Here is a 21,015-nt window from a genome sequence, read left to right on the forward strand (position 1 = left end):
TGCGTGTTTTTTTCCATGACCATTACATTCTAGTGGGTCTAAAGAGACAAAGGAAAAAAAAAGAAAGTATATAGTAAATCAAATAATAAGTACTGTGGGGAAAAGTCAAGCAGGGTAATCGAACTGGGAAGAGTCGAAGGTGTATGGCAGGCCAGGTGTGGTGGCTCAGCCTGTAATCCCAGCACTTTGGGAGGCCGAGGTGGGCAGATCACTTGAGGTCAGGAGTTCGAGACCAGCCTGGCCAGCATGGCAAAACACCATCTCTACTAAAAATACAAAAATTGAGGGTAGTGGCATGCTCTACATGTGGCAGTAATCCCTGCTACCTGGGAGGCCGAGGAAGAGAATCTCTTGAACCTGGGAGGTGGAGGTTGCAGTGAGCTGAGATTGTGCCACTGCACTCCAGCCTGGGCGACAGAGCGAGACTCTGTTTAAAAAAAAAAAAAAAAAAAAAAGTTTATGGTGGTACTGTTGATTTATTTTTAGATCATGTGTTATGGAAGGCATCATGGATAGAGTAACATGTAATATGTGAGCAGAGACCTGACAGGAGCAAGAGAACAAGCAAGGCTCCCTGCTTTCTGGGAGGAAGTTTCCAAGCTGAACATACCTCTCCCTCTCTTCGTCTTCTGTGTTGGCTTTGAGAGTTTGCATTATGCTCTATTTCTTTCCTCTCCGAAGTTCTCTCCTAGTTACACAAGATTAACTTTCCCTTTTCCACTTCTTGTCCAGAGACCTGGATTTCTACCAGATTTTAGAACAATGATCTTATTCCAACTGCTTTCCCAAATTTCCTGTTGGATAATAGTTTCTAACAGGATCTAAAATACTATTTTATGCCTACAGTCTGAACTTTTCTAACCTAACTGGTTATTAGAATCCCACTTATCATAAGCCTACTGAGGAAGAGGTGAGTAGGCTATTAATTGATGTTATTGTAGGTCGCAATGTGGATTGTCTTTTTGTTGCCTTGCAGCTACCTGATTTTAGCTTTTAGCTCTCATATTAAATTGTTAGACTTACGGTTCTAAATGGATCATGTTTATACTTAGTGAATGGGAGCCTGTGGACCCCATTCTTTGTTTACACCTGTATGAAAAACATGACAAAAGAATACACGATGCTGTAAGGACAAGGTCACTTTTTCCCTGGTTTATCAAGGCTTTCTCCCATGACCTAAGTGTGAAATTCTGATATTTCTGAAGAAAGCATTTACTGCTCTCATCTCTAAATATTGCCTTTTTTTTTTTTTATATATATAGGCAGCAAGCATCAAAATAAGATGGAGACGCTCCAAAAATTTTCATTAAAATACCTTTCAAATCAAGAGCTATCCTGCTGGCAAATCTGGAAACAGGTTGCAAGGGAATTAACCAGGTGTCTTCAGGGGAAGAGTTCCCAGTTACTACAAGGTGACTCTTTTCAGGTTTCTGAAAATGAGAACAATATAATGAACCCTAAAGGGATTTATATTGAAAATCAAGAGTTTTCATTTTGGAGAACCCAGCATTCTTGCAGGAATATATATCTGAGTGAGTCACAGATTCAGAGTAGAGGTAAGCAAATTAATGTGAAAAATAACCTGCATATACATGAAGACTTCATGAAAAAGTCACCATTTCATGAGCATATTAAAACTGACACAGAACCGAAACCCTGCAAAGGTAATGAATATGGCAAAATCATTAGTGATGGCATCAATCAGAAATTACCCTTAGGAGAGAAACCCCATCCATGTGGTGAGTGTGGAAGAGGCTTCAGTTATAGCCCAGGGTTTCCCCTTCATCAGAATGTTCACACAGGAGAAAAATGCCTCAGTCAAAGCTCACATCTGCAAACTCTTCAGAGAATTCACCCAGGAGAGAAACTCAATAGATGTCATGAATCTGGTGATTGCTTCAATAAGAGCTCTTTTCATTCTTACCAATCTAATCATACAGGAGAAAAGTCCTATAGATGCGACAGTTGCGGCAAAGGATTCAGTAGCAGCACGGGTCTTATCATTCATTACAGAACTCATACTGGAGAGAAACCCTATAAATGCGAGGAATGTGGTAAATGCTTCAGTCAAAGTTCAAATTTTCAGTGCCATCAGAGAGTCCACACTGAAGAAAAACCATACAAATGCGAAGAGTGTGGTAAGGGCTTCGGTTGGAGTGTTAATCTCCGTGTTCACCAGAGGGTCCACAGGGGTGAGAAACCCTATAAATGTGAGGAGTGTGGTAAGGGCTTCACTCAGGCTGCACATTTTCACATCCATCAGAGAGTGCACACTGGAGAGAAACCCTACAAATGTGATGTGTGTGGTAAGGGCTTCAGCCACAATTCACCATTAATATGCCATCGGAGAGTCCACACAGGAGAGAAACCATACAAGTGTGAGGCGTGTGGGAAAGGCTTTACCCGTAATACAGATCTGCATATTCATTTCAGAGTTCACACGGGAGAGAAACCCTATAAATGTAAGGAGTGTGGTAAGGGCTTCAGTCAGGCTTCAAATCTTCAAGTCCATCAAAATGTCCACACTGGGGAGAAACGATTCAAATGTGAAACATGTGGGAAGGGCTTCAGTCAGTCCTCAAAGCTTCAAACCCATCAGAGAGTCCACACTGGAGAGAAACCATACAGATGTGATGTGTGTGGTAAGGATTTCAGTTATAGTTCAAATCTTAAACTACACCAAGTAATTCACACCGGAGAAAAACCATATAAATGTGAGGAATGCGGGAAGGGCTTCAGTTGGAGATCAAATCTTCATGCGCATCAAAGAGTTCACTCAGGAGAGAAACCCTATAAATGTGAGCAGTGTGATAAGAGCTTCAGTCAGGCCATCGATTTCCGGGTACATCAGAGAGTCCATACTGGAGAGAAGCCATACAAATGTGGTGTCTGTGGTAAGGGTTTCAGTCAGTCCTCTGGTCTTCAATCCCATCAGAGAGTCCACACAGGGGAAAAGCCATACAAATGTGATGTGTGTGGAAAGGGCTTTAGATACAGTTCGCAGTTTATATACCATCAGAGAGGCCACACTGGAGAAAAACCTTACAAATGTGAAGAGTGTGGGAAAGGCTTTGGTAGGAGCTTGAATCTTCGCCATCATCAGAGGGTCCACACGGGAGAGAAACCCCACATATGTGAGGAGTGTGGTAAGGCCTTCAGTCTCCCCTCAAATCTTCGAGTCCACTTGGGTGTTCACACCAGGGAAAAACTCTTTAAATGTGAAGAGTGTGGTAAAGGCTTCAGTCAGAGTGCACGTCTTCAAGCCCATCAGAGAGTCCACACGGGAGAAAAACCATACAAATGTGACATATGTGATAAGGACTTCCGTCACCGTTCACGTCTTACATATCATCAGAAAGTCCATACTGGCAAAAAGCTTTAGAAATGAGAAGTGTGTTACCAGCTTTTGTCTGAATGCACCTTTTCAAGTTTTTGGAGAGTGCATGCTGGTGGTAAACCCTATAAAAGTATTGAGAGTGGAAGGGGGTTTATTCACGTTTGGAATCTTTCTAACAAATCCATCAAGATGATGACATAGAACCATGAACAGGAATAGAACTCGTATTTAGGGGAAAAATGGGGCTTGTGGCTCTCTTGGTAAGATCTAGTTAATATAAATGATCACCTTTCAATGTGAATATATGCCTGAAGATAATGTGTGGAAGGATATTTGCCATATGCTAACTGGTTTTTTGGCCAGGGAGAGTTTTGAGTTATTATTCCTTTTCTTTAATTTTAATTTTATACCTACAGTGATCATTATTTTCATGAAAGCTGTAAAGCTATGAATAATGAATAAAATTACTGACTAAAAATTTTCTGTAACTAAGGACTCATAATATGATTATTTTATATGGTACATAGATTTAAAATTAAGGAATATATCCCAGGGATGAATCTTTGATCTTCAGAAGTAAATATATGTCTGCCATAGAGGTATATTAAAGGATAGTATGGCCGGGCATGGTGGCTCATGCCTGTAATCACAGCACTTTGAGAGGCCAAGGCGGGTGGATCACGAGGTCAGGAGATCAAGACCATCCTGGCTAATATGGTGAAACCCCGTCTCTACTAAAAATACAAAAAAATTAGCCAGGCGTGGTGGCACGTGCCTGTAGTCCCAGCTACTTGGGAGGCTGAGGCAGGAGAATCGCTTGAACCCGGGAGGTGGAGGTTGCAGTGGGCCGAGATCACACGATTGCACTCCAGCCTGGTGACAGAGCGAGACTGCATCCCAAATAAATAAATAAAGGATAGTCAGTGCATCATTGTTTTAATAGCAAACAGAAATAGTTGGATTGCCAAAGTATTTTGTGCTTTACCAATCCAGCAGCACGCTATGCAGACATCAAATGGGAAAAGGTAAATTTTTAGCTGTGGATGTTGGAAGATGTTCAGAGTATATTAACTTGAAAAAAAAAATGTGAGATTTTTATGTGATCCTATTTTGTAAAAACGCATAGATGAATAAGTATTTATAGTTCTCTCTAAATAATGAGATTTTACTTTATGTATATTTTTATATTTAAACATTTTGAAATAATTTAAAACTTTCAGAAAAATTATAGAAATTATATAAAAGCTCCCATATACTCTTTACCCAGATTCACCAGTTGTTAACATGTTTGAATTATTCTCTCAATAAGTACGAGCATATCTATACCCATACTTATACATGTTATATGCATTTATACATAAAGTTTTGCCATATGAATATGTTATATCCTTCTCCCTACACTAAATACTTGTGTGCTTTCCTAAGAACAAGGATATCTACTTAGCTTTAATACAACATTCCAGTGATTTATTTACTTAGAGACAGGGTCTCATTCTGTTGTCCAGGCTGAGTGCAGGGGGGTGATTATAGCTCACCACAGCCTTGAACTCCTGGGGTCAAGCGATCCACTCCACTCAGCCTTTCAAGTAACTGGGACTGCAGGCATTGACCACCATGCCCACCTAATTTTAAAGATTTTTGTAGAGATGGGCTCTCGCTATGTTGTCTAAACTGGTGTAGAATTCTTGGGCTTAAGTGATCCTCCCACCTCAGCCTTGCAAAATGCTAGGATTATGGGCATGAGCCACTGTACCCAGAAAGAAAATTTATTATTGATACATAACACTATGTAACCTATAGACCTTATTTAAATCTTACAGTTATCCCAATAATATATTTATTGGTTTTCTGCTCTAGAGTCCAAAGATTACACATTGCATTTAGACTGCTTTAATCTGAATTGCTACCTCTTTCATTGTTTTTAATGACCTTGATATTCTTGAGATTATTTTGTAGAATGTCTCTTAATTTGGATTTGCCTGAGGTTTCCTTACAATTGGATTTGAATTACATTTTTTTCCCTGAGGACTCTAAGTGGTGTGCAGCACATCAGGAAACACGGTATGTTTGTACCTTTATGGGTTATGTTAACTTGGAACACTTGATTGGGGAGGGCCGTGCTGGGTTTTTCCACTGCGAAATTACTATTTTTTTCTTTGTAATTAATAATTACAAAGGCAACTTGTGGGGAGACACTTCCTGACTCTATAAATAACTTGTTTTTCGTAAATTTTCCTCCACTAGTTTAAGCATTCTCTAAGTCTGGCCTAAATCAGTAATTGCTCTGATGGTGTAAAAGGGTGATATATTCAACCTTCATCATTCCTCCAACACTTGTTAGACTGTTGTTCTACTCTAAGGAAGTTTCCCTTCTGTCCTGTTTGCCCGTCAGGTATTTTCAAATAAATTTGAGCACATCTACACAATACAATGTTCCAAGCTCATCTGGTATTCTTCCTGCCCCATCCATGGAATTTGCTGTTTCTTTGAGAACTCAGATTCTTCTGATTGGGGGATGGTAGTTAAACATCAAGATCTGGGTAATAGCTGTAATAGATGTGCCTTTTCTTTTTTTTTCCACTAGGGGATGAAGGAGGGGAAAGAGGTATATAGACAGGAAGAGAAGTAGAAAGGTAGAAAGAATTAATGATGAGTTCCTGCTTTTATCTCCAGTTCTTAATATCATAGTGATTTTTTTTTTCTAGCCTTACCCCTATTCTGTGTTGCATCTTCATTCTTCAAGAATCAGAAATTTGTCTCCCAGTATCATTCATATATTTACTGGGGAATGTGGACATGCATCCAACTAGAACTTGGGGGTTCTGTCTTTTGGAGAGAATGGGAATATTGGATGACTGATGCCAGAGATGATTTTTGAATGGCATAGTCTCCCAAACATTACAATTTTTCGCATTCTCAGGGTATTGACCCTTTAAACCAAATAAAATGTTCCCGTAGGATCATGAAGAAAAGTATCTGATAGAAATATCCAAAGATAGATATATTCAGATGAGAGCCTTCCAGTCAATGTTTCCTTGCAGGTACTAGCACAGTTAATGTTAAGGAATGGTTTCTTGTGAACTGTTGTGGAGCTCTCCTAGCCTGTGAGTGTCACTGATGCCACTGATGAATATTGCTTTATTTACCTCTCATTCTCTTCGTAACCTTCTCAGAGGTAGTTTGACAAAGTCTCAAACCGCATCCCTCTACTGCTTCTTGAGAGGACCAAGACATTTTAGGAGAAACTAGTGTTAAAGAGACCAAGTCAGAAGATTGGTAACAAAGTAGTATAGTATAATAGCAGACTCTCAGCCAGGCACAGTGGTTCACACCTATAGTCTCAACTACTCAAGAGGCTGAGGCGGGAGGATCACTTGAGCCCAGGAGTTTGAAGCTGCAGTGAGCTGTGATTGCACTACTGCATTGCAGCCTGGGTGACGGTGAGACCCCATCTTGAAAAAGCTGGCTGGGTGCAGTGGCTGCCGCCTTTAATCCCAGCACTTTGGCTGGCCAAAGTGGGTGGATCACCTGAGGTTAGGAGTTCCAGACCAGTCTGGCCAACATGGTAAAACCCTGTCTCTACTAAAAATACAAAAAGTTAGCCAGGCGTGGTGGTGGGCGCCTGTAATCCCAGCTATTCGGCTGAGGCAGGAGAATTGCTTAAACCCAGGAGGTGGATGTTGTAGTGAGCTGAGATCGTGCCACTGCACTCCAGCCTGGGCAACAGGAGTGAAACTCCATCTCAAAAAAAAAAAAAAAGGAAAAAAAGAAAAAGCCAACCCTGGAATTAGACTTTCTTGTTCAGTGTAGCCATTTGCTAGTTGTGTAACTGCAGACAAAATGCTTAACCTCTCTATTCCTCAATTTGCTTGTGTTGTCAATGTTTGAGGATAATATCTTTTAGTTCTGTGGTAAGGGTTAAAACTATATGCCTGGCATATAGTAAGATCTGTATAGTGTTAACTATTATTTGCAACATAGATGTCACTATTACTAGATATCTGCTAACTTATACTAGAAATGTCTAAACAAGGGATCAGTAAACTATAGCCTGCTGGCCAAATCTAGCCTGTGTTCTCTTTTTGTACAACACGAGAGCTGAGATTTTAAATGTTTAAAGAGTTAAATATTTAAAGATTTTAAATGTTTAAATGTTTAAAGAGACCATCTGTGGCCCACAAGACCCAAAACGTTACTGTCTGGCCCTTTTTAGGAAGTTTGCCATTCCCTGGTCTAAGCAAATTTTAGTTTCTCGGAAGCCTTGCTTCTGAGATGCATACGTACTACAGATATGTATTATCTCAATTCAGCACTTCTCAAGTCTTTTAGGTTTAAAGAAATGCTCAAATTGACATAAGAAAACACAAGCATATTTTTTTAGAGAAAATTAGGACCATGTATGAAGCAATGTGCTGTGTGTCCAATGTGTAGCTAATCTGCAATTCTATGAATAAATGTTATGTTTGTTTGTTTTTTTTTGTAAGTAAACTTAGGTTTTACAGGTTTAAGTACCTTCCCTAAGTCAGTCAGTAGTAAATGCCACAACCACAGTTTGAACTCAGGTCTATCTTGCTGACTTCAAAGCTACTCTTAAATGCTATCTGCATAAATTACATTGCAAGGCCAGAATGCCTAAGTTTACATTCTGTAGAGCATGCATCCCATTTCACATGAATAAAGTACAAATATAAGAATGGAATATCCTTCAAAAAGTACCAAATTTGCCTAGGAAGTGTTTTGCTCCATTTCAACTCAGGCTTTTCCTATAATAAGTTAATAATCTAAGGCAAGCTTGTCCAATTTGCAGTCCAGGACAGCTTTGAAAGTGGCCCAACACAAATTCATAAACTTTCTAAAACATGAGATTTTTTTTTTTTTTTTGAAAATTTTTAAAGCTCATCGGTTGTTTTATGTATGACCCAAGATAGTTCTTCTAGTGTGGCCCAGGGAAGCCAAAAGATTGGACACCCCCATCTAAGAGATATGTTTTGTATTTCCTACTTCCTTGATTACATTTCTGACCTTGTTGATGCCATTTTAAAGTATTTCTTCTTGTTTGATGATTGAACCAATACTGAAAAATTAACTCAAATGTTGAAAAAGCCATGTTTGAAGCTTTAACCTAGCAGCTGTAACCTAACTGAATGTACCTCTTCCAACTATAATTTTGCAGTCCACTTGAGGAAGGAATCCTTTTTAGGACTTATCTGAAACTATTTACTTGGTAGTTCCTCCACAAAATCAGGTTTATTTAAAAATATGCAGCTTTTGCCAGGCATGGTGGCTCATGCCTGTAATCCCAGCACTCTCAGAGGCTGAGGCAGGAGAATGGCTTGAGCCCTGGAGTTCAAGAGCAACATGGGCAACACAGTGAGACCCCATCTCTACAAAAAAAAATCAAAAAATTAGCCGGGCATGGTGTCACGTACCTGTAGTCCCAGCTACAGGCTGAGTGGCTGAAGTGGGAGGATTGCTAGAGCCCAGGTGGTTGAGGCTGTAGTGAGTTGTGCTGTTGCACTGCACTCCGGCCTGGGGCCCTGACTCAGAGATAATAATCATCTTAAAAATGCAGGTTTTAGGATAGCCATTTACTTGAAAATTGTAAGTTGGAGAGCCCTTCAGCAATTTATACCCATATTTCTCTTCTCTTTTTCCCTCCCCCTTTTAAGTTTTGAGGTATAATTAACATACAATAAGCTGTACATATTTAAAGTGTTCGATTTTTAAAGTTTTAATATGTGTATCTTTGAAACCATCACCACAATCAAGATAGCAAAAATACCCATCATTCTTCAAAGTCACCTCATATCTCCTTTTTAATCTCCATTCTGCTCCTCCCCAATCCCTGAGCAACCACTGATCTGCTTTCTGTCACTGTAGAGTAGTTTGCATTTCCTACTATCCTAACAAATGAAAACCATACAGTATATACTCTTTTTTTCCCTAACTTCTGGCAGAAAGAGATTCATCCTTGTTGTCTGTATATAATTAATTCTTCATTATTGATCATTACTGTAATTGTATAGATATACCACAATTTTTTTTTAATCCATCTATTGATGGGGATTTGAGTTGTTTTCAAACTTGGCTATTATAAACGCTATGACATGCTGTCAACACTTGTTTGTGTACAAGTGTTTGCATGGAGAATGTATAGTCCAGAAATATATATATATACACACCATATATAACTCTAGACTATATATTTTATCTTGGATAAATAGCTAGGAATTGGATAACTGGATCATATGGTAAGTATATGTATGACTTTTATTGTATTTTTAATTTAGTATTTTTATTTATCACAGTTATACAAATTTGGAGGAGTACCTGTGGTATTTCAGTACATGTGTACAATGTGTAATGATCAAATCGGTGTAGTTGGGATGCCCATCACCCCAAACATTGTGTTTAACTTTTTTTTTTTTTTTTTGAGATGGAGTCTCTGTCACCCAGGCTGGAGTGCAGGGTGTGGCAACCTCTGCCTGCTGGGTTCAAGCAATTATCCTGCATCAGCCTCCCAAGTAGCTGGAACTACAGGCATGCGGCACCATGCCCGGCTAATTTTTTGTATTTTTAGTAGAGACGGGGTATCACCGTGCTGGCCAGGCTAGTCTCGAACTCCAGACCTTGTGATCCACCTGCCTAGGCCTCCCAAAGTGCTGGGATTACAGCCACTGCACCCGGCCGTGTTTAACTTTTTAAGGAATTTCCACTCTTTACCAAAGTGAGTGTGCTGTTTTATGTTTTCATCAGCAGTGTACATGTTTTCTTCACATTTTCATCAAACTGTATAATGGTCGGTCTCTTTTAGCTATTCTACCCTAGTAGTATCTTACTGTGTTTTTAATTTGCATTTTTCTAAACATGTTTTGCATGTTCTGATTTTCCACTATCATATCTTTGGTAAAGTCTATTTAAATACTTTGCCCAATTTTTTTTTATTGGGTTACTTGTTTTCTTATTGAGTTTTATGGGTTCTTTGTATATTATTGATACAAGTGCTTTATCAGGTATGTGATTTGTAAAATTTTTTCACTCTGTGGTTAAGCAGAAGTTTAAAATTTTTATGAAGTCTAATTTATAATTTTCTTTGATGTATCATGCTTTTGGTGTCATATCTAAGAAACCTTTGCCTAATCCAAGGTCTCAAAGACTTTCTCCTATGTTTTCTTCTAATTTTATGAGTTTAGGTTTTACATACAGATGTATGGTCCATTTTTAATTAATACTTGCATATAATATAAAACATGTTTATTCATCTTAAAACTATGGATGTACAGTTATGCCAACACCATTTATTGAAAAAATGATCTTTTCTCCATTGAATTGACTTTGCATCTTTGTCAAAAATCAGTTGACCATATACGAGTGGGCCTATTTCTGAACTCTCTATTCTTGCTTGTTGATCTTTATGTCTGTTCACCATACACAGCCAGTTGTTCTTGATTACTAACATAGCTTTATAGTAACTCTCTCTAAATCAGGTAGCACGAGTCTTCCAACTTTGCTTTTTCAAAATTGCTTTAGCTATTCTAGTTCTTTTGCTTTTTCGTGTAAGTTGTAGAACCATCTTGTTGATTGTTTTAAAGAATATTTGCAGGGCTTTTAATGGGAAGCGTGTTAGAAGATTTGACTTCTTTAGTCTTCCAATCAGTGAACATGGCATGTCTCTTCTCTTATTTAGGTCTTTTACTTCGTCAGTGATTTGTATTTTTCAGTACACAGATATTGCCTATGTTTTGTTAGACTTGTACTTAAAAAATTCCTGAAAATTTTGTTCTATTGTAAGTTTCTATTTGTTCATAATAGTATATAGAAATGCAACTTATTTATGTTAACATTGTATGTTAACATTGCATCTCAGGACCTTTTGAAACTGATTAGTTCTGGTAACTTTTTCATTCTTTATACATAATCATGTTGTATGCAAATGGAGACAGTTATTTCTTCTTTTCCAATACGGTTTTTGTTTCTTTGCTTGTTTCCTTAAGAGCTTTTTCTGCATCTACTAAGATGATTAAAGAGTTTTCCTTCTTTAGTCTATTAATATGGTGAATTACATTCATTTTAAAATGTTTGAACAACATTGCATTCCTGAGATAAACCAATTAGTCATGGTGCAGTATTCTTTTCATATATTCTACTTGCTGGTATTTGTTGAGGAATTTTGTGTCTATGTTTATGAGGAATATTGATCTGTTGCCTTTCTTCATGCATTTTTCTAATTTTGGTAACAAGATAATGCTAGCCTTATAAAATGGAAAGTATTTTTCTCCTCTTTATTTTCTTCTTTTTCCTCAAAATGTTTGTGTGGTGTTGGTAGTTTCTTTTCCCTTAAATGTTTGATACATGTAAGAGGCCTAAGCCTGGTGGTGGTGTTTCTGGAGGTGTTTTAACTTGAATTCAATGTCATTAATAGGTATAGGAACATTCAGGATGTCTATTTCTTCTTGAATGAATTTTGGTAGGTTTTCTTTTTTAAATAAATTGTCTATTTCATCTAGATTGTCACGTATGGCATAAAGTTTTTCATAATATTTATTTTCATTTTAATGTCATTAGGATCTGGTGTGTGTGTGTGTGTGTGTGTGTCTCCCAGGCTGGAGTGCAGTGGCGTGATCTTGCACTTATTTGCAACCTTTGCCTCCCAGGCAGGTTCAAGCGATTCTCCTGCCTCAGCCTCCTGGGTAACTGAGATTACAGGCACCTGCCACAATGCCCAGCTAATTTTTGTATTTTTAGTAGACATGGGGTTTTGCCATGTTGGCCAGGCAGGTCTCAAACTCCTGACCTCAAGTGATCCACCTGCCTCAGCCTCCCAAAGTGCTGGGATTACAGGCGTGAGCCACTGCGCCTGGCCTATCATTAGGATCTGTAATCATAATACAGTCCTACAATTGGTAATTTCTGTTTTGTTTTCTTGTTCTTTTCAAAGTTTATTTTATTTTTTCACCATTGTTCCCCTTTTAGTTTGGTTGATTTCTGCTTTCTTTTTTTGTTGTTGTTTGTTTGTTTTCTTCCTTCTTGCTTAGGGGTTTTTTTTTTTTTTTCTTCTTTTTTCATAGACAGGGTCTCACTCTGTCACACAGGCTAGTCTCAAACTCCTGGGCTCAAGCAGTTCTCCTGCCTTGACCTCCCCCAAATCCTGGGATTACAGGTGTGAGCCATTGAACCCAGCTTTTTTTTAAAATTAAGTTTATTAAGCTTAAAAAAGCTTAGATAATTGATGTAAGTTCCTTCTCTTCCAATAGAAGCATTTTCATGCTGTAAATTTTTCTCTAAATGCTGCCTTAGTGGCGTTCTACAAGTTCTGATATGTTATCTTTTTATTTTTATTTGATTTAAGTTATTTTCCCTTTTCTCTTGTAACTCATGGGTTATTTTTTTCACCCATGGGTTATTTAATTTCCATGAGTATTGGGGGACTTCCCTGAGATTGGTTTGTTATTGATTCTCATTTAATTTTGTTGTGATATGAGAATATACTGTGTGTGGTTTCAATTCTTTTAAATTGGTGCAGTGAATTACATGGCCCAGAGTATGATCCATCTTGGTGTATGTTTTCTTTTTCATTGTGGCAAGATTTCATCATGACTTACAGGTTTTCTTCCTATTTGTTTTATTGATTAATGAGAATGAAGTCTCCAACTGTAATTGTGGGTTGTTTAGTCTTTGTCTTTATCAGTTTTGGCTTTGTATATTTTGAAGCTTTGTTGTTTTGTGCATACACATTTAATTTTATGTCTTTTTGGTAAATTTGCCTCTTTATTATTATTTAATGCCCCTCTTATTTCTGGTAATAATCCTTGTTTTGATGCCTACTTTGTTTGCTTTGAATATCACCACTATAGCATTTTATTCATGTTTGCCTAATAATAGTATAGCCACTCCAGCTTTAATTTGATTATTGTTGCTTTATTCTCCAATCTGATGATTTCTGTTATAATTGGTATGTTTATGACATTTATATATCATTTAGTAATTGATATGGTTAGATATAAATATGTTTTTGGTTACCTTCTGTCTTCATTTCTTTTCCTCTTGTTATACATTTTTTGCTAATTTTAAAAAATGATTTCATATTGTATCCACAATTAGCTTATTTATACAGGTTGAATATCCCTTACCCAAACTGTTTGGGATTAGGAGTGTTAGGATTTCAGATTTTTTCGGATTGTGGAATATTTGTATTGTAGTTATCAGTTGAGTATTTGCAGTCTGAACATCTGAAATCCAAAACACTCCCATCAGCATTTCCTTTGAGTTGTCATGTCAGCACTCAAAAAAATTCAGATTTTGCAGCATTTGGATGTTCAGATTGGGGTACTCAACCTGTACCTCTTTTCATAATTGTTTTAGCATTTACTGTAGAATTTACAATATACATCTATAGTTAATGACAGCCTCTCTTTAAATAATATATACCATTTTATTTATTTTATTTCACTAGGTTTTTGGGAAACAGGTGGTGTTTGGTTACATCAATAAGTTCTTTAGTGGTGATTCCTGAGATTTTGAATATGTACTACTTATACAACTGTACACTCCCAATTCCTCCCTTCAAACTTTTGTCCAGTTGTTGTCAAGCATTTGTCTTTTGCATATGCTATAAAGCCACAGTACATTGCTATTATTTTTGCTTTAGGGAGTCAAGTGTCTCTCAGAGCAATTAAAAGTTAAATTCTTAACTGCTTCTGGAAATCTTCATTACTTTACATGTTTACCAAATTTTATTTAGCATCCTTTCTGTTTGAAGAACTTTCTTTAATGTTTCTTGTATTGCTGGTTGGCTGCTACTGAATTTTCTCAGTTTTTGTCTTAAAAAGTTTTCATTATGTCTTCATTTTTGAGGGATATATTTGCTGGGTATGGAATTATGTGTTGATTTTTTTTCTTTCTATACTGTTTATATTCTAGTTTGCATAGTTTCTAATGAGAAGTGTCCTGTAATTCTCATCTTTGTTTCTTTGTATGTATTGTGTCTCCCCACCAATCCCCTGCCTTTGGCTGCCTTCAACATTTTCTCTTTATTTTGAATTTACTGCAGTTTGAATGTGATGTGTCTAGGTGTGATTGTTTTTAAACAATCTGTATTTTTAATTTTAAAAAATTAAAATAAAATAAAATTTTATTTTAAAAATACAGATACTACCATTGAAAATCCCCAGAAATATATTCATTCACCTAGAAACTCTTGTTTCTTACTACACTCTTCATGTAATAAACCAAAGGATGGAAGGGTGTATATTTTAATACATTAGAAAAAGCTCATTTGTATATCTTTTGTCTTTGGTTATATTTTGTTGTTCCGTAATGTCATTCATATTCAAATCTTTGTACTTTAATTTGCAATTAAAGATCCAATTGAGAAAAAATAAATCACACTTTCACATAGGACAGTATGCATTATTAAGAGTTTAATGTTAGGTTTTAACTTAAGTAAATATATGCTTCTTGAATTTTTCATATGCACAAAGACCCACTGAAAGTATACATGAAAAACTAACACTGGTCGGGCATGATGACTTACGCCTGTAATCCCAACACTTTGAGAAGACGAGGCAAACAGATCACTTGAGGTCAGGAGTTCGAGACGAGCCTGGGCAACATGGTGAAACTCCGTCTCTACTAAAAATACAAAAATCAGTCAGGCATGGCTGTGCACATATGTAATCCCAGCTACTTGGGAGACTGAGGCAGTAGAATCACTTGAACCCAAGAGGCAGAGGTTGCAGTGAGCCAAGATTGTGCCATTGCACTCCAGCCTGGGTGACAGAGCAAGACTCCATCTCAAAAAACCAAACCAACAAAAAAACTAACACAAAGATTACATGTGGTACATGGGCTTTTGGTATAGTCAAACAACCTTGGGTCAGAATGGGATGAGTTCTCAACGTATATTGTTTATATTATTTTAATTTTGTACCATGTAAATGTATTAGTATAGAAAAAAATTTAAAGCAAATTGCGCAGATGCATTAATGTGCCTTATTTTTTCATTTGCCTAGTTTAATTATTTGATTAGAGTCTCAGTATTATCTCATTTATAATACATATAGACAGTTACACATCCATATTTTTATATTTATACAATTTTAGAAAGTATTACATTTCCCTACAGCCTCACTCCATGGGAACAGTATTGTTAATCGGCCATTGTGTTTTGACTCACCACTGGAAAAGAAAAATTAAACACACGTTTAACAACACAGTTTTAAAACCTAACAAAGACCCAGTCCACAGACCCCATATATGTTATTTGCTGCTGCTCAGGATGGTATTTTCATCCCTGAGAGACTGCAATGCTGTTTTATTTTTTCTTGTCAATGGTTGTTTCCCTTGTCCTGCTTTCATCCAGAATAAAGTTCTTAAAAGCCTATTTCTATCATTGACTAACTCTAGCCTTCACAATGAGAACAGTGAAGATACAGTTTCTTTTTCCTGAATTCCATAATGAGAACTATCTTGTAGTTCATATTGTGGACTTTTGTTCATTTTCTTCTCTCCAGCATTAGCTCACTGATCCAATCCTCTGTTATCCCCAGTTGTCTCCATCTCCCCTGTACCCCCTAGAGTTACAGAGACCTCATTTTGCCAGGTATTTGAACTACAGGAGTTATTGCTACATTTTGCTCCCCATTCCAGTCCAATTGTACCTGACAATATTCCAATTTCAAATCCATTAAGGATAAGCTGTTTTAAGAATGGCAAAGTATAGGCTCAAAATAAAGGGATGGAGGAATATTTACCAAGCAAACAGAAAAAAAAAAAGCAGAGGTTGCAATCCTAGTCTCTGATAAAACGGACTTTAAACCAACAAAGATTAAAAAAAAAAGACAAGGTCATTACATAATGGTAAAGAGATGAATGCAACAAGAACAGCTAACTATCCTAAATATATATGCACCTAATACAGGAGCACCTAAATTCATAAGGCAAGTTCTTAGGGACCTAAAAAGAGACTTAAGACTCCCACACAATAATACTGGGATACTTTAACACCCCACTGCCAATATTAGATCAACAAGATATAAAATTAACAAGGATATTCAGGACAAACTCAGCTCTGGACCAAGTGGACCTAATAGACATCTACAGAACTCTCCATCCCAAATCAACAGAATATACATTCTTCTCAGTGCCACATAGCATGTATTCTAAAATTGACCACATAATTGGAAGTAAAACATCCCTCAGGAAATGCAAAAGAAGAGAAATCAAAACAAACAGTCTCTCAGGCCCCAGTGTAATCAAATTAGAACTCAGGATTAAGAAACTCACTCAAAACTGCACAACTACATGGAAACTGAACAACCTGCTCCTGAATGACTACTGGGTAAATAACAAAATTAGGGCAGAAATAAGTTCTTTGAAACCATTGAGAACAAAGACACAATGTACCAGAATCTCTGGGACACAGCTAAAGCAGTGTTTACAGGGAAATTTGTAGCACTAAATGCCCACAGGAGATAGCGGGAAAGATCTTAAATCGACACTGTAACATCACCATTAAAAGAACTAGAGAAGAAAGAGCAAACAAATTCAAAAGCTAGCAGAAGACAAGAAAGAACTAAGAGCAGACCTGAAGGAGACAGAGACACAAAAAACCCTTCAAAAAATCAATGAATCCAGGAGCTGGTTTTTTGAAAAGACTAACAAAGCAGACCACTAGTCAGACGAAGAAAAGAGAAGAATCAAATAGGCCCAATAAAAAATGATAAAGGGGATATCACTACTGATCCCACAGAAATACAGACTACCATCAGAGAATACTATAAAACACCTCTGTGCAAATAAACTAGAAAATTTAGAAGAAATGGATAAATTCCTGGACACATATACCCTCCCAAGACTAAACCAGGAATAAGTTGAATCCCTGAATAGACCAATAAAGAGTTCTGAAATTAAGGCAGTAATTAATAGCCTACCAACCGAAAAAAGCCCAGGACCAAATTCACAGCTGAATTCTATCAGAGGTACAAAGAGGAGCTGGTACTATTCCTTCCAAAACTATTCCAAACAATAGGAAAAGAGGGACTCCTCTATAACTCATTTTATGAGGCCAGCATCATCCTGATACCAAAACCTGGCAGAGATGAAACAAAGAAAATTTCAGGCCAGTATCTTTGATGAACATCGATGTGAAAATTCTTAATAAAATACTGGCAAAGCAAATCCAGCAGCACATCAAAAAACTTATCCACCACGATCAAGTCAGCTTCCTCCCTGGGATGTAAGGCTGGTTCAACATATGCAAATCAATAAACGTAATCCATCACATAAACAGAACCAATGACAAAAACCACATGATTATCTCAATAAATGCAGAAAAGGCCTTCAATAAAATTCAACACCCCTTCATGCTAAAAACTCTCAATAAACTAGGTATTGATGGAACGTATCTCAAAATAGAGCTATTTATGACAAACCCATAGCCAATATCATACTGAATGGGCAAAAGCTAGAAGCATTCCCTTTGAAAACTGGCATAAGACAAGGAAGCCCTCTTGCCACTCCTATTCAACATAGTATTGGACGTTCTAGCCAAGGCAATCAGGCAAGAGAAAGAAATAAAGCGTATTCAAATAGGAATAGAGGAAGCCAAATTGTCTCTATTTGCAGATGACATGATTGTATTTTTAGAAAACCCCATTATCTCAGCCCCAAATGTCCTTAAGCTCATAAGCAACTTCAGCAAAGTCTCAGGATACAAAATCAATGTGCAAAAATCACAAGCGTTCCTATACACCAATCATAGACAAACAGCCAAATCATGAGTGAATGTCCATTCACAATTACTACAAAGAGAATAAAATACCTAGGAATAAAACTTACAAGGGATATGAAGGACCACTTCAAGGAGAACTGCAAACCACTGCTCAAGGAAATAAGACAGAACACAAACAAATGGAAAAACATTCCATGCTCATGGATAGGAAGAATCAATATCGTGAAAATGGCCACTATACTGCCCAAAGTAATGTACAGATTCAATGCTATCCCCATCAAGCTGCCATTGACTTCCTTCACAGAATTAGAAAAAACTACTTTAAATTTCATATGGAACCAAAAAAGAGCCCGTATAGCCAAGACAATCCTAAGCAAAAAGGACAAAGCTGGAGGCATCACGCTACCTGACTTCAAACTATACTACAAGGTTACAGTAACCAAAACAGCATGGTACTGGTACCAAAACAGATATACAGACCAATTGAACAGAAGAGAAGCCTCAGAAATAACACCACACATCTACAACCATCTGATCTTTGACAAACCTGACAAAAACAAACAATGGGGAAAGGATTCCCTATTTAATAAATGGTGTTGGGAAAACTGGCTAGCTGTATGCAGAAAACTGAAACTGGACCTCTTCCTTATACCTCATACAAAAATTAACTCAAGATGGATTAAAGACTTAAACATAAGAACTAAAACCATAAAAACCTTAGAAGAAAACCTAGGCAATACCATTCAGGACATAGGCATGGGCAAATATTTCATGACTAAAACATGAAAAGCAGTGATAACAAAAGCCAAAGTTGGCAAATGGGATTTAATTAAAGTGCTTCTGCACAGCAAAAGAAACTATCATCAGAGTGAACAGGCAACCTACAGAATGGAAGAAAATTTTTGGAATCTATCCATCTGACAAAGAGCTAATATCCAGAATCTACAAGGAACTTAAACAAATTTACTAGGAAAAAAAAAAAATCAAAAAGTGGGCAAACAATATGAACAGACACTTCTGAAAAGAAGACATTTATGTGGCCAAGAAACATTAAAAAAGCTCATGATCACTGGTCATTAGATAAAGGCAAATCAAAGCCACAATAAGAGACCATCTCATGCCAGTTAGAATGGTGATCATCAAAAAGTCAAGAAACAATAGATGCTGGAGAGGATGTGGAGAAATAGGAATGCTTTTACACAGTTGGTGGGAGTGTAAATTAGTTCAACCATTGTGGAGGACAGTGTGGTGATTCCTCAAGGACCTAGAACCAGAAATACCCTTTGACCCAGCAGTCCCATTACTGGGTACATACCCAAAGGATTATAAATCTTTCTGCTGTAAAGACACATGCACACGTATGTTTATTGCAGCACTATTCACAATAGCAAAGGCTTGGAACCAACCCAAATGCCCATCAATCATAGACTGGATAAAGAAAATGTGGCACGTATACACCATGGAATACTATGCAGCCATAAAAAAGGATGAGTTCATGTCCTTTGCAGGGACATGGATGAAGCTGGAAACCATCATTCTCAGCAAACTAACACTGGAACAGAAAACCAAACACCACATGTTCTCACTCATAAGTGGGAGTTGAACAATGAGAACACATGGACACAGGGAGGGGAACATCACACACTGTGGCCTTTCAGGGGTTGAGGTGCTAGGGGAGGGATAGCATTAGAAGAAATACCTGATGTAGATCATGGGTTGGTGGGTGCTGCAAACCACCATGGCATGTGTATACCTATGTAACAAACCTGCACGTTCTGCACATGTATCCCATAACTTAAAGTATTTAAAAAAAAAATGGCAAAGTAATGTCAGGGAAAAGATGGATTAGGTAGCTTCAAGGGCCCATCCTTCCACAGAAACAAAACAAAAATGATCTTAAAAAACCTGTCAGATTCAATGTCATCAGAACTCTGAAAAGTAGTCCAAGGTTTACAACAACCCAGGGAATGTTGAATAGAGAAAACAGCAGCTTAAAAATAGTAGGGGAGCTTTGTGGTGCTTTCGTTTGCCCTTGATTTACTTTTCTCTGCAGCTGGGTGATGGTCTTGAAGGTGACAGCCTATATTCCCAGTGTAGGACACTGATCCCTCGCTCCAGCGGCAGTGGAGCAGACCTTGTTCTCAATTGTATTTGTCTGTTTTGAACTGTCTGAGGGCTACTTGAAGGACTGTTGCAAGTCACTTGGTTTTATCTTATCTGACTTGGAACTCTATCATGGTGGAAAAGTGGCTAATTGAAGAGTACATTCCTCTAAATCACTGAAAGGCAAATGAACAACCCACTGTCACTTAAGGTGAGAGATTACTGTTGAAGCAAACAGTATACAGGATGACAACTTGGGAGGAAAATCTGGGGAGAGAGATTCTGTGAGGAAGTAGGGTATTGAAAAGCTCTCTACATACACCAGGAAATTTAGAAAGGCACGCACATGCTCAGAGGAGAACATATGTTCAGAAATGACCTGAAAAGACTGCAGGCTTTTACCACTGACTGATATTCGGCTTAGTGCAAGCAATAAGAGAAGGCTTTGGCAGAGTTGTAAATGGCCTGGTTAAGCATTGAAAGAGGGCTCCAACACAGAGTCATTGCACAAAGAGTGGGCAAATATTTTTCCTTTTTTGTTTGTTTTTCATCCAGACATTCAAGGAAATCCCTGTTAACACAATGGGTAAAAATAAGTGAAAAGAATAGAGGCCTTAGATACCACACAATACAGGAAATGTCAGTTTTACAAAAAAAAAGTCATTTAGAAAACTCACTATTCATTTCCCGGAGCTGCCGTTACCACATGGCACAAAATTAGGTGGCTTGAACAATAAAAATTTATTTTCTCCCAGTTTTCTGCAGGTTAGACCTCCAAAATCAAAGTGTCAGAAGGGCCATGCTCTCTTTCATTACCTCTTAGTAGCTTCTGGTGGTATCCATT

The 21,015-nt window shown here is 37.5% G+C and overlaps 1 protein-coding gene across 9 annotated transcripts in view; it reads left to right on the forward strand.

The window, feature by feature from the left end:
* Positions 1-21,015, forward strand: part of LOC105463821 (zinc finger protein 227) — a 41,986-nt gene that overhangs the window by 15,884 nt on the left and 5,087 nt on the right. For 7 of the 9 annotated variants that reach the window (XM_071087070.1, XM_071087071.1, XM_071087073.1 and 4 more), the window contains one exon: positions 1,263-15,719. In XM_071087070.1, coding sequence (XP_070943171.1) covers positions 1,263-3,382 — 2,120 coding nt within the window. In that variant the 3' untranslated portion in view covers positions 3,383-15,719. Of the gene's footprint in view, positions 1-1,262; positions 15,720-21,015 lie in introns of those variants that run through there. The other 2 variants (XR_011617620.1, XR_011617619.1) reach the window with 1 other exon arrangement.

This window comes from Macaca nemestrina, chromosome 20 (genome assembly GCF_043159975.1).
Source record: "Macaca nemestrina isolate mMacNem1 chromosome 20, mMacNem.hap1, whole genome shotgun sequence".
Taxonomy (NCBI): domain Eukaryota; kingdom Metazoa; phylum Chordata; class Mammalia; order Primates; family Cercopithecidae; genus Macaca; species Macaca nemestrina.